The 12,527-nt window shown below is 43.6% G+C and overlaps 1 protein-coding gene across 12 annotated transcripts in view; it reads left to right on the plus strand.

Moving 5' to 3' along the window:
- Positions 1-12,527, plus strand: part of mef2d (myocyte enhancer factor 2d) — a 77,557-nt gene that overhangs the window by 46,628 nt on the left and 18,402 nt on the right. For 6 of the 12 annotated variants that reach the window (XM_031789642.1, XM_031789693.1, XM_031789659.1 and 3 more), the window contains exons 4-5: positions 7,851-7,985; positions 12,048-12,255. In XM_031789642.1, the coding sequence (XP_031645502.1) occupies positions 7,851-7,985; positions 12,048-12,255 (343 nt within the window). Of the gene's footprint in view, positions 1-7,850; positions 7,986-8,074; positions 8,213-12,047; positions 12,256-12,527 lie in introns of all 12 variants that reach the window. The other 6 variants (XM_031789637.1, XM_031789673.1, XM_031789689.1 and 3 more) reach the window with 2 other exon arrangements.

Genomic DNA, 12,527 nt, shown 5'->3' on the forward strand with positions numbered 1-12,527 from the left:
GATTCTAATTAGAACATATAATTGCCCATCACTTTTCAATATGGAGGCCCAACACCAAAAAGAGTTTTGGGAAGTTGCCAGGGCCCTTCGGAACTGTCCTATCATGACGCTGATGGTTCCTCATGAGACAGGCCTCCCTCAGAATAATCCCGTTTTAACACATCAGCCAAATTCCTGGGACGTGCCCTAAGACCTGTCATATTCAAATATCCTAAATCGGGACAGGACAGGGTCAATGGGGGCTTCTCCTTATCAAGTCACCTCCAAAGGTCATGGAGATGACTTGATCGCCATGGAGACGGTAATAGGTTTTATTATGATGCATCAGGGTGTGATGGTAAATGGCATCTAATCAGATTCAGTTTTTTGTTAAACAGGCACTTAGTCTGCATCATGTTTGTTGTTGTTACTGCCAGGAACATTAATGGGGCATGATTGATTATTTAAGAGCAAATGAAAGCCGCATTTATTTATTCATCACGGCAAGCTAAATAAATAGTGTGATGTGATGCCTAAGTTAAAATGAATCTCCATTTTTTTAAAGAGCAGCATTATTCCCATTTTAGACAGACTGTTAAATGGGGCGGCAGGTAGCCTAGTGGTTAGAGCGTTGGACTAGTAACCGAAAGGTTACAGATCGAATGACCGAGCTGACAAGGTAAAAATCTGTCGTTCGGCCCCTGAACAAGGCAGTTAACCCACTGTTCCTAGGCTGTCATTGAAAATAAGAATTTGTTCTTAACTGACTTGCCTAGTAAAATAAAATAAAAAAATACAACAGAATACGATTGCTTGGTCTGTGATACAGATCATATGGGCCTCCTCGTAGGTATAAGTACACTGTCATCCGGCAGATTCCAGACCATCCATATCCAATGAGGGCATGGTCCGCTACCTCTGTACTCTGTGAGGAAGCAAGACATCGGCCCCTCCTGAGATGGTGTGATAGAGGGGATCCATTAACCACATGTATAAGTAATAACACCCACCGCTGGCCATTGTGGGCAACTGCAAAAGGGACGTGACATTACCTTCTGCCTTTGTGGTCCTGGGCCCCGGCCCGTACTGCTCACCACATACTTCCATTCTAGAGAGAGAAGGTAGAATTGGAGAAAAGGAGAGATGGATGGCATTTTGAGAGCAAAAAGTAGGATGAGAAGCTGTGGGAATAGGTCAAGAGAGGAAGAGGTCAAAAGAAGACAGAAGTGAGAGATGGATAGACGGGAGATGGAGGAGAAATGAAGCCCGGATAAGAGGATAAAGGAGAGCAGTGCAGGAGAACATGTAGGAGGATGACGTGAGAGGACTGTATGGATCGATTATTAGATCCTGAGAGAAAAAGGATGGAGAAAGAGATGAATATAAATGGATAGAGTGAAAGAGAAGAGGTGAAAGGTGAAGGAAAGCGAGAGATACAGCTGGAGAGAGAAAGACCAGAACCGAGCGACCGCGAGAGAATGAAAGAGAGAGCAGGAGATAGGACGAGAGTGCCAGAGGGGGAGGGGCAGGGAAGCTCACAGCCCAGCCAGTCAGACTGTGTGCTGCTCTGCAGGGGAATCTTACCCTGGCAACACAATAGAGGGCAGCACTTGAAAGAGTGTGCCAGCGGGGGAGAGGTGCGGAGGGACCGGTGAACAGATGGAGCTGACTGAAACAAGCTGATCAGCTGACTGACTTCTGCGTGTGTGTGTATGTGTGTGTGTGTGTACCATTATATAGGACTGCCATGTCCTATTGTCAGGGCAGGTTTGTATGTAGCAATTTTGTTTTTGTTGACAGTCGGCTGCATATGTCCATGACTCTACCACGTCCCCGCACAGACTTTTGTCAGATGTTGTCATTGTCAGTTTTTTAGGTCAGCACAGACACACGGATCATGTTTTCTATGAACAGTGCAGAATAAACAGCATGGAGGCTAAACAGTGTCAGGAAGTTCTAGTGTCTAATTTGATCAGTGCACTGATTTGAATTTATATACCTGAACAGAGAAACCGGGTAAAGATGAAAGAATCATCTCTGTGGGTGGAATGTATTTCACACTGTGTGTAATAATATGAATATAATATATATATATATATATATATATATATATTATGGATATCACAGTGTACATTATGGATGATAATATTTAGAGTGAATTTGATCTGTATTGGGGGGTTTAGCTCAGTAAACCTGGATTTAACTTCACAGTTGGTTAGCTAATGACTGCATTAGTCTTTTTACGTCTTTTATTCTCTCTACCTCTCAGCTTGGCATTGAATTTCATGTTATTGAGTCATCCTCACTACACAGAGAACAGTGATAGTCCCTAGTGGGTGTCCTAGAGAACATCCACTTATCTACTAATCAAATCTCCATCAGGCAGTACTCACTGTATGGTGGATAAAACAGTCCTCTCTCTGCCACGCAATACTGTAGATACCCATTTATTTATGTTGCTTTACTTAAATACATATTCCCCTTTTCCATATACAATAGAACTGAATAGTACATCTGTCATGTGGAAGAATTTGCGACACTAGGTGGGAATCCATTTTGCTAGTGTCAGCATCTGGTTTGCTGTTTGGTCCAGATCCCACTGGAAAAGCTACTTACAGTTAAGCTTGTTTCCAGAATCATGTCAAAATAAGACCCTTTCCACTGTGCATTTCGAGCTGAAATGGCCTGACTGCCCAACTCTCTGACTGGCTAACACCGCGGTGTGCTTCTGTTTCACCCCCTACCCTTTACCTTTGCTCAATGGCTTTTGTTGGCGTGCCGCTTCACACCAATTTTGAGGTGCTCGAATATTCGAAGCCGACAGAGGAAAAAAAATATGTTGATGTGCCCTTAAGCAAGGCACTTAACCTTAATTTGCTCGAGGAGCGCCATACTACTACTATATACAGTACCAGTCAAAAGTTTGGATTCCTACTCCTTCCAGGGTTTCTCTCTATTTTTACTATTTTGTACATTGTAGAATAATAGTGAAGACAAACTATGAAATAACATACAAAATTAAGTGTTAAACAAATCAAAAATAGATTTAAGATTCTTCAAAGTAGCCACCCTTTGCCTTGACAGCTTTGCACACCCTTGGCATTCTCTCAACCAGCTTCAAGAGGTAGTCACCTGGAATGCTTTTCCAACAGTCTTGAAGGAGTTCCCACACATGCTGAGCATTTGGTGGCTGCTTTTCCTTCACTCTGCGGTCCAACTCATCCCAATCCATTTCAATTGGGTTGAGGTCGAGTGATTGGAGGCCTGGTCATCTGGTTTGAGAAACCAATGCCTCACAAGTCCCCAACTGGCAGCTTCATTAAATAGTATCCGCAAAACACCAGTCTCGACGTCAACAGTGATGAGGCGACTCCGGGATGCTGGCCTTCTAGGCATAGTTGCAAAGAGTGAGCCATATCTCAGACTGGCCAATAAAAAATGTATATTAAGATGGGCAAAATATCAGTTACTGGACAGAGGAACTCTGTCTAGAAGGCCAGAATCCAGGAGTAGCCTCTTCACTGTTGACGTTGAGACTTGTGTTTTGCGGGTACTATTTAATGAAGCTGCCAGTTGGGGACTTGTGAGGCATCGGTTTCTCAAACTAGACACTAATGCACTGGTCCTCCTGCACAGTTGTGCCCTGGGGCCTCCCACTCATCTTTCTATTCTGGTTGGAGCCAGTTTGCGCTGTTCTGTGAAGTGAGTAGTACACAGCGTTGTACGAGATCTTCAGTTGGCAATTTCTCACACGGAATAGCCTTAATTTCTCAGAACAAGAATAGAGTGACGAGTTTCAGAAGGAAGGTTTTTGTTTCTGGCCCTTTTGAGCCTGTAATCGAATGCACAAATGCTGATGCTCCAGATACTCAACTAGTCTAAAGATGGCCAGTTGTATTGCTTCTTTAAAATCAGAACAACAGTTTTCAGCTGTGCTAACATAATTGCAAAAGGGTTTTCTAATGATCAATTAGCCTTTTAAAATGATAAACTTGGATTAGCTAACAAAACGTGCCATTGGAACACAAGAGTGATGGTTGCTGAAAATGGGCCTTGGTATGCCTACGTACAGTTGAAGTTTACATGAACTTAGGTTGGAGTCATTAAAACTAGTTTTTGAACCACTCCACAAATTTGTTGTTAACCAACTATAGTTTGGCAAGTTGGTTAGGACATCTAGTTTGTGCATGACAAGTAATTTTTCCAACAATTGTTTACAGACAGATTATTTCACTGTGTCACAATTCCAGTGTGTCAGAAGTTTACATACAGTAAGTTGACTGACTTTAAACAGCTTGGAAAACTCCAGAAAATTATGTAATGGCTTTAGAAGCTTCTGATAGGCTAATTGACATAATTTGAGTCAATTGGAGGTGTATCTGTGGATGCATTTCAAGGCCTACCTTCAAACTCAGTGCCTCTTTGCTTGACATCATGGGAAAATCAAAACAAATCAGCCAAGACCTTATAAAAACAAATGTCTGGTTCCTCCTTGGGAGCAATTTCCAAATGCCTGAAGGTACCATGTTCATCCGTACAAACAATAGTACGCAAGTATAAACACCATGGGACCACGCAGCCGCCATGCCGCTCAGGAAGGAGACGCGTTCTGTCTCCTAGAGATGAACGTAAAAAAAGTGCAAATCAATCCCAGAACAACCGCAAAGGACCTTGTGAAGATGCTGGAGGAAACAGGTACAAAAGTATCTATATCCACAGTAAAACAAGTCCTATATTGGCATAACCTGAAAGGCCGCTCAGCAAGGAAAAAGCCACTGCTCCAAAACCACCATAAAGAAACCAGATTACGGTTTGCAACTGTACATGGGGACAAAGATCGTACCTTTTGGGGAAATGTCCTCTGGTCTGATTAAACAAAAATAGAACTGTTTGGCCATAATGACCATTGTTATGTTTGGAGGAAAAAATGGGGAGGCTAGCAAGCCAAAGAACATCATCCCAACCGTGAAGCACGGCGGTGGCAGCATCATGTTGTGGGGGTGCTTTGCTGCAGGAGGGACTGGTGCACTTCACAAAAAGGGTGAGGCAGGAAAATTTGGATATTTTGAAGCAAGACGTCAGTCAGGAAGTTAAAGCTTGGTCGCAAATGGGTCTTCCAAATGGACAATGACCCCAAGCATACATCCAAAGTTGTGGCAAAATGGCTTAAGGACAAAGTCATGGTATTGGAGAACACCGGCGATTAAAACAGTCTCTTTGTCCCTAGCAAACTCAACAAACTTACGGTGAGAGGGTTTTTTGTGGTTCCTGAAGCGCTGCCTACAAGCTTCAGGTACCAACTCATAAGCATGCAACACGGTTGTTTTAACTATATCACACTGTAAACTGTCTTCCAGGGAGAGAGCAGCTACTACTTCCTGGGCTTTCCCAGACAATTTACATTGCAACAGGAGCGGCCAAACCTTGAGTGGCCAATGCAGCGCAACGGCCACACGCTCAAACGCAGAGAAATAGTAATCAACTTCCGACTGCCGGAATGGAGGGACTAAAGCAATATTTTTACTCACATCGAAGTGGGCTTGATGATGGGCAGGTTGTGAAATCGCACTGGAGCCAGCGTCTAGCTCCAGTTGTCGGATCCTCACCTCCTTGTCGATCTTCATTTTCCTAATTTCTAAATCAAACTTCATCCATCTATCTTTTTGCTCCATTTCCAAACAGGCCAGCCTCACCTTTAGCTTTGCAGTTCCGTCTGAACGACCCGAAGCAAAAGATAAAGGGTCATATCGGGGCAATGTAAAGGGGGTACGAGCAACTCCTTCCTCCGCGCCGTCCTCAGACTTGGCATCCGAAGGTCTACCCGTCTCATCTCCCTGAAGCCTCCCTCTCCTCATCTTTCAATGACAAAATTAGTTCTCACTAAACCCTCCCTGACCAGCACCAAAGCTCAGCCTTTCGGGCTTTCTCAGGGACGAAGAGTCCATAATCATCCGCTATGGCGCAAAGGTCTACTTTCAGGGAGAGCGCTTCAGTAAACTCGGAGACTGCTGAGGCAGCCATGGTACACAGCAGCCTACTGAACACACGTAACTAAACAAGTCATCCAAACTCAACCTACCAACACACCTCAATCACAGAGAGCTCAGAGCAGCAGGGTCCGGTGGGTTTAATGATCCCGGATGAGCCCCCATTATGTTACCTACACCTCTTGGAAGAGGGAACGCAACACCCTGCTTCACTCAACTCCCCGTGGAGTAAAGAGGTGTAGGTGACTGTAGGTGCAGGTAAGGATGACAGAGGCAGAGAATATTACCGTTTACAGGGAATATATTCTTCCTTCATACGGTCATTTGGGGGAAAGGGGCTGGACGGAACCAAAGTAAAAGTTAAAGAGCCCCCTCTCCTACCTTACCTACCCACTACTTACTTATTCTTAACGCCACTTGGCGTGCTAACCAAAATACTGGGGGTGGCCCACCCAGGTCTTACCTAGTGTGCATAGACAGATAACATACTACGGGTATATGTATGCCCGCAGGCCTATTGCCTAAACACTCCCATGGTGCCTTCCCCTTCCCCCCTGGGAACAAAAACAGAATAATTACTAACGGAAATTAACAATTTCAATTTCAAAAACACTGAGTCCTTTTGGCATACACATACCACTACAGGACCGGCTACAAAATACTTTACAAAAACTGTCTAACCAACACAGCACATACCAAGAAGTTCTCTCTCCTAACAAAGGAACACTGGCTTTTCAAGCTGGAGAAGGAGTTGGTAATTGCAGACAGCTGTGTCTTTTGACGAGAGGGCGGGGTCAGAGCTCCAATCTGGGACCAACCAATCAGCTGACTGGAATCCAGGAAGCCATCCTGAAACATCTACACATCCAAACACATACAAACCCAAAACACAGAAACTGGGGAACGTAACACCGTCACAAAGCCCAGGCCTCAATCCTATAGAAAATTTGTGGGCAGAACTGAAAAAGCGTGTGCGAGCAAGGAGGCCTACAAACCTGACTCAGTTACACCAGCTCTGTCAGGAGGAATGGGCCAAAATTCACCCAACTTATTGTGGGAAGCTTGTGGAAGGCTACCCAAAACGTTTGACCCAAGTTAAACAATTTAAAGGCAATGCTACCAAATACTAATTGAGTGTATGTAAACTTCTGACCCACTGGGAATGTGGTGAAATAAATAAAAGCTGAAATAAATCATTCTCTCTACTATTATTCTGGCATTTCACATTCTTAAAATAAAGTTGTGATCCTAACTGACCTAAGACAGGGAATTTTTACTTGGATTAAATGTCAGGAATTGTGAAAAACTGAGTTTAAATGTATTTGGCTAAGGTGTATGTAAACTTCCGACTTCAATTGTAGATATTCCATAAAAAATCTGTTGTTTCCAGCTACAATAGTAATTTACAACATTAACAATGTCTACACTGTATTTCTGATAATTTTGGTGTTATTTTAACGGACAAAAAAAAAGGCTTTTCTTTCATCAAACAAAGACATTTCTAATTGGCCCCAAACTTTTGAACTTGTGTGTGTGTGTGTGTGGGTGGATGAAAATGTTAGTCATAGTCCAGTGATATCTCCTTATTTCAGACATCTTTGTTGATTTGTGCAGAGTAAACCTTTAAAGGTGGTTAGCTTCGAAACGGTCATAGATGTTGTGAACATTGACATTGACCTTCCTGGAATGGATCGATTTGAAATATTATCTGAGGCTCAGAATCATGTTACTGGTTTTGTTCGAATGCCATCGCTGTTCCTTTCCTTATCATTATTAGAATTTAAATGATGGTACAGTCTGGTTAATGGGTGTTGTTGACATAATGTGCATGAAAATGAAATGTTTTCCTCCTTCCTCTGCTTCTTCCTCCTCTAACCGCTTCAGACGTTGCGAAAGAAAGGCTTTAACGGTTGCAACAGCCCCGAGCCGGACGGCGACGACTCCATCGACCAAAGCCCGTTAAACGATGACAAGTACCGCAAGAACGAGGACCTGGATATCCTGTTCAAGCGCTATGGCGTGAGTACCATCGTCCTCTCGTCACATTCTCTAACCTCCCTCTCTCTCCTCTCCTCTCCTCTCTCCGTTGTGGGAATGAACGGACCAAGGCTCTGAACAAGAAAGAGCACCGGGACTCAGAGAGCCCAGACCCCGAGGAGCCCTTCTCCCTCACCCCCCACACTGAGGAGAAATACAAAAAAATTGACGAAGAGTTTGATAAAATGATGCAGAGCTATAGGCTGTCAGTGAGTACCGTGAGCTGTACCAGAACTGCTCTGTTACCAGACCGGACTGGATTTGACCCAGATCCGGTTGCAGACAGCAACCCAAATACTCACAGAGCACCCCACCACCCCCCACTCCTCTCCATCTCTCACCCACCTCTGTACCCACAATCCCCCTCTGATCGTGTGTGCCCGGGCAAGGATGTCGGGGCGCGGAGCTCAACAGTCTGATTGGAGAGTGGTCACAGGTCTCAGGAATCATTCATAAGCTATTGACAGATTTCATAAAGACTACATAAAAGTGGCATATGAGGATTCCATGGTAAACGGGGCAAAACTTCTCATTATTCATTGTCACCCCATTGTTAGTGTGAGAAGAATCGTACAAGATTCATGCTTTTCAAGGGTGTTAGTTTTACAGATAAAGTGTGACCATCTAGGTTCGGATAGGCTGTTCCTCATTTTCCAGGGTGTTTTTCAGACACTCTCCAGGGCTGCCTCATAATTGGCACGCTGCCACGGTTTATTGCCTCTTTTATTCCACTCTCCGGTGCCAATTTTTTTATGAATCATTATTTTCCACCAGGGCTCAATAATGCCATTAACGTCAGTTTAATGAGGAGCACTCAATTTCAACCAGGCTTCCTGTCTGATCTGGCCTCCCTATTGGTCACGAGGGATGGGACTTTGTCTATCGCGTTCCCGCCGGGCCAATGTGAAGGACTTTACTGCTCACAGGATGAGCTGAACTGGAGATATACACACCTATCCCTGACTTAAGCCCTGGTTTTTTAGAATGTATTATACAACATGTACTACAATGTATTGCGTAATCTGTATTATGCAGGATACTGTCACTAAGACAAAAAACTCAATGGTGATGGAAAGGTTTTGTTCTCCAAAACGGATAATATTATCACACACCCAACCACTCACTTACATTAAAGCAGCGTTTCAGCAAAAAAGTTGGTCTCTCTATTGAATGAGTTCAGTGAATACCACTTATCCTGCATTTAACCTAAGCCGTATCTCCAACACTTTGGTGTTTGTGGTGAGCTGAAATAGCTCCTAAAAGCATTTCTGAGTAGAAAGAAGAAGAATAGAATTCAATCTGCCACCCCCTGGACAGTGTAGCTCCCACCCTAGACAATTGGATGCAAGCTTGCACTGGCTTTGGCCCCCCCATCCCCCACCTTGCCCGGCACACCTTTCACAGGGCCTACTGTAGCAAACGGAAGCATACAGCACCAATCTCCCTCAACAGCATCATAATCTACCAACATGACAGCTAGGGGGCTGGGATATACACGCTTAATCCCACTTGTACTGCAATCCCCGGAGTCGAGTAGAAAGTGCTAGGGAGCATAGGGAGGCTAGGCAGGCTACAGGCATGTACAGGATTATAAGGCTAGACTGGAACTTGCCAATTGGTGACACAGCTGATTTAGCTTTTCAGATTTAAGAGATGTTCCTTAATATTGTTTGCAATGTTATGTGTTGTGTTAGTTTGAAATTGACTGTGACTGTCAGAAAATTTGTACTAAAAAGAGACACATTTTCCTTATTTCTCTGTCATTTGAAATTATTTTAGAAATTTTTAAAGCACTAGTTTTCCCTCCTGTATTCCAACAATACTAAGATAAAAGCTGAGCATTATTTTTGTGAAACGATTCGATCTAATTGCATTATACAGAGTATTCACTGGTAAGATCAACATTGTAGTCAAATATCAAGGACCTTTAAAGGTCAACCGAACGTTGTTTTTGTGGTTTTAATCCGTCACTGCTAACAAATAGGATGAGACGTTCCCAAAAGTTGAAAGGAAAACTTTCAAAGGCTTCTAGGACAAGAGGGAGGGAAGGAAAGTAGGGCATTGGTTTAATTCATTCTGATACCCTCGCATCTAGGAAATACACCAATGTAGCACGCCGCTGAGAAAATAGGTTTGTTTTTTGTTATGCTGTTGAAGGCCTTGAGATGCCTTCCATGAACCCACTTAGCCAGAGGAAAAGCTTAAAGACTATTATTTATCCAATATGATTCATTTTAGGGCTTTTATAATGACATGTACTTGACACAATGAATGAGTCACTCTACTCTAGTATTAAAATTATGCCCACGGGTAGTTATCTGACCTAACTTAGCAATACCACTGAATAACTTGTTATCCAAGAGATATCTGTCCAAATGGCACAGCACAGTTTAGTGTACATCAGTGTAGTATTAAACAGTATTTTAATGAGTGTACGATAAGTGTATGTAGGAAGTGCTGTCCCAGTGCTGTATGCTCCACGTTTCCACACCTCTGCCCCATCACACTAACCCCACTTCCATCCCTCCACCCATCCATCCATCCCTCCCTCCTCTCTGCCTGGCCAGTGTGCAGTGCTGCAGTGCTGTAACCTTCTGCCTTATATTGTAGACTACCTCTCCAGACGCCAGACCTGCCCACCAGCTTGCCCAGTAGGCTTACCCATTTGGGCTTTCTCTCTCTCTGTCTTTGTCTTTATTTCTCTTTTTTTATTTTCTTCTCTCCCCTACCCTCACTTGCGCTTTCTTTCTTTCTCTGCCTCTTTCTCTCTCAGTTTCTGGTGCTCTGGGATTTGAGACATCTCTATTACTGTGGAGTCCAAGTCAGATTGGTTTTTGTCACCATAGTCCCCTGAACATTCTTGCCATATACAGCATATTGAGTGAAGTTGTGTACGTGACATGACACCCTCGCAGGTCTTATGGGTCAGAGGAGCTACAGCACTAGTGACAGCCCAGATGCTTTTCTGTCTTTACGTTACCTAGCACTGTTGTTGTTCGTCACTAGAACAGGATAATGCAGGCAAAGACTAATACTCAGTCTACTAAAATGCTATAAAGAAAGGAAAAGGTTACACTCAGTCTTGCCACATTGACAAATAGTTTGTCACAAGAATGACAGGACTCTTATCAGATTATGACCGATACATTACAAAACACACAATACCAAAATAATTTTGTCTCCTCTGCTCTCCTTTCTTCCCCTGTATAGCATCGCACACACATCCCAGATGTAAACTTGTGGAATAGACTGTAGGCTAACGGGAAGGAAGGTCGATATGATGGACAGAGTAGAACATCTTCTTTCTCTCTTTTTAAACTGGGTCCCACTCAGCACATACAGTACCAGGCCACGCTTGGCCCATATTCTATATATAGAGGCCTGCTTTATGCCATGATGAGGAAAACAGGGTGAAATGGGTTACAGGCAGAAGAGTGGACAACCCTGGCCTGGGTCCTGTCTCTGACTAGGACCTGGTGTTGGTCTGGGTCACACGGCTAGTAATATTTAGCTGACTCAGGACCGGTTCAAAGCTATTTGCTAACTACACTTCTTATACTTTGATAAAGCAGTCCTTGATACTTTAGAGAACGTTTTAGTGACTAGTTATATGCATTTTTAAGGGTAAACGTTTACTTCAAAGTAAAATTAAGAAAATCAGCAGTCAACTTCTCAGGTAGAGGCTACACAAATTTCCAAGCTCTGTGCAAAAATAAAAAACTTTTATAGTTTCGCTTCAATTTTCCCTGCAATTAAAGATACTATGTGGGGTCATGAGATGTCATATTATACATGTCACCAATAACCAATGCAATAACAATCCCATGTAGCTTTTATGATGTACACATAACCTTGCATGTGATCTGAAAGCAAACACTTTTTCAGCTTCTTGTTTCCATAAGTCACTTGCATGGTAACGAATCATGTGGGTGTGCTTGTGCGTGCACATGCTTCTGAGAGTGTGTGTTAGTGTCTTTAACATTATACATGTGCCCATCGTGCGGTTACATTTCTAAGCCCCTCCTCTTCCTGTCTTTCCTCCAGTCAGCCGTCCCACAGCCCACCTTCTCCATGCCCGTCACGGTGCCAGTGTCCAATCAGAACGCTCTCCAGTTCAGTAACTCTGGCGGCCTGGTCACCACCTCCTTCGTCACCTCCACCCTCACAGACCCCCGCCTGCTGTCGCCACAGCAACCATCTCTCCAGAGGAACACTGGGTCTCCAGGGTTACCACAGCGACCGGCCAGCGCAGGTAAGGAACAGAGTGGACGGTGGTTAATGGTTGACTTCATCACAAGTTCAAGTTTTATTTGTCACATGCACAAGTACAGTGACATGCTTAACTTGCAAGCCATACACAACAGTGCAGTAATTTTGAAAAAATGTATTATCAAAATGGTGTAACTAATAATACAAAATAAAAAACAGGAGAAATAAGAGAGGAAGCTACGGGGGCAGTGCCAATACAACATGTGCAGGGATACTGGAGTATTTGAGATGTACTGTACATGTAGGCAGGGATTA

This window comes from Oncorhynchus kisutch, linkage group LG2, assembly GCF_002021735.2.
Source record: "Oncorhynchus kisutch isolate 150728-3 linkage group LG2, Okis_V2, whole genome shotgun sequence".
Taxonomy (NCBI): domain Eukaryota; kingdom Metazoa; phylum Chordata; class Actinopteri; order Salmoniformes; family Salmonidae; genus Oncorhynchus; species Oncorhynchus kisutch.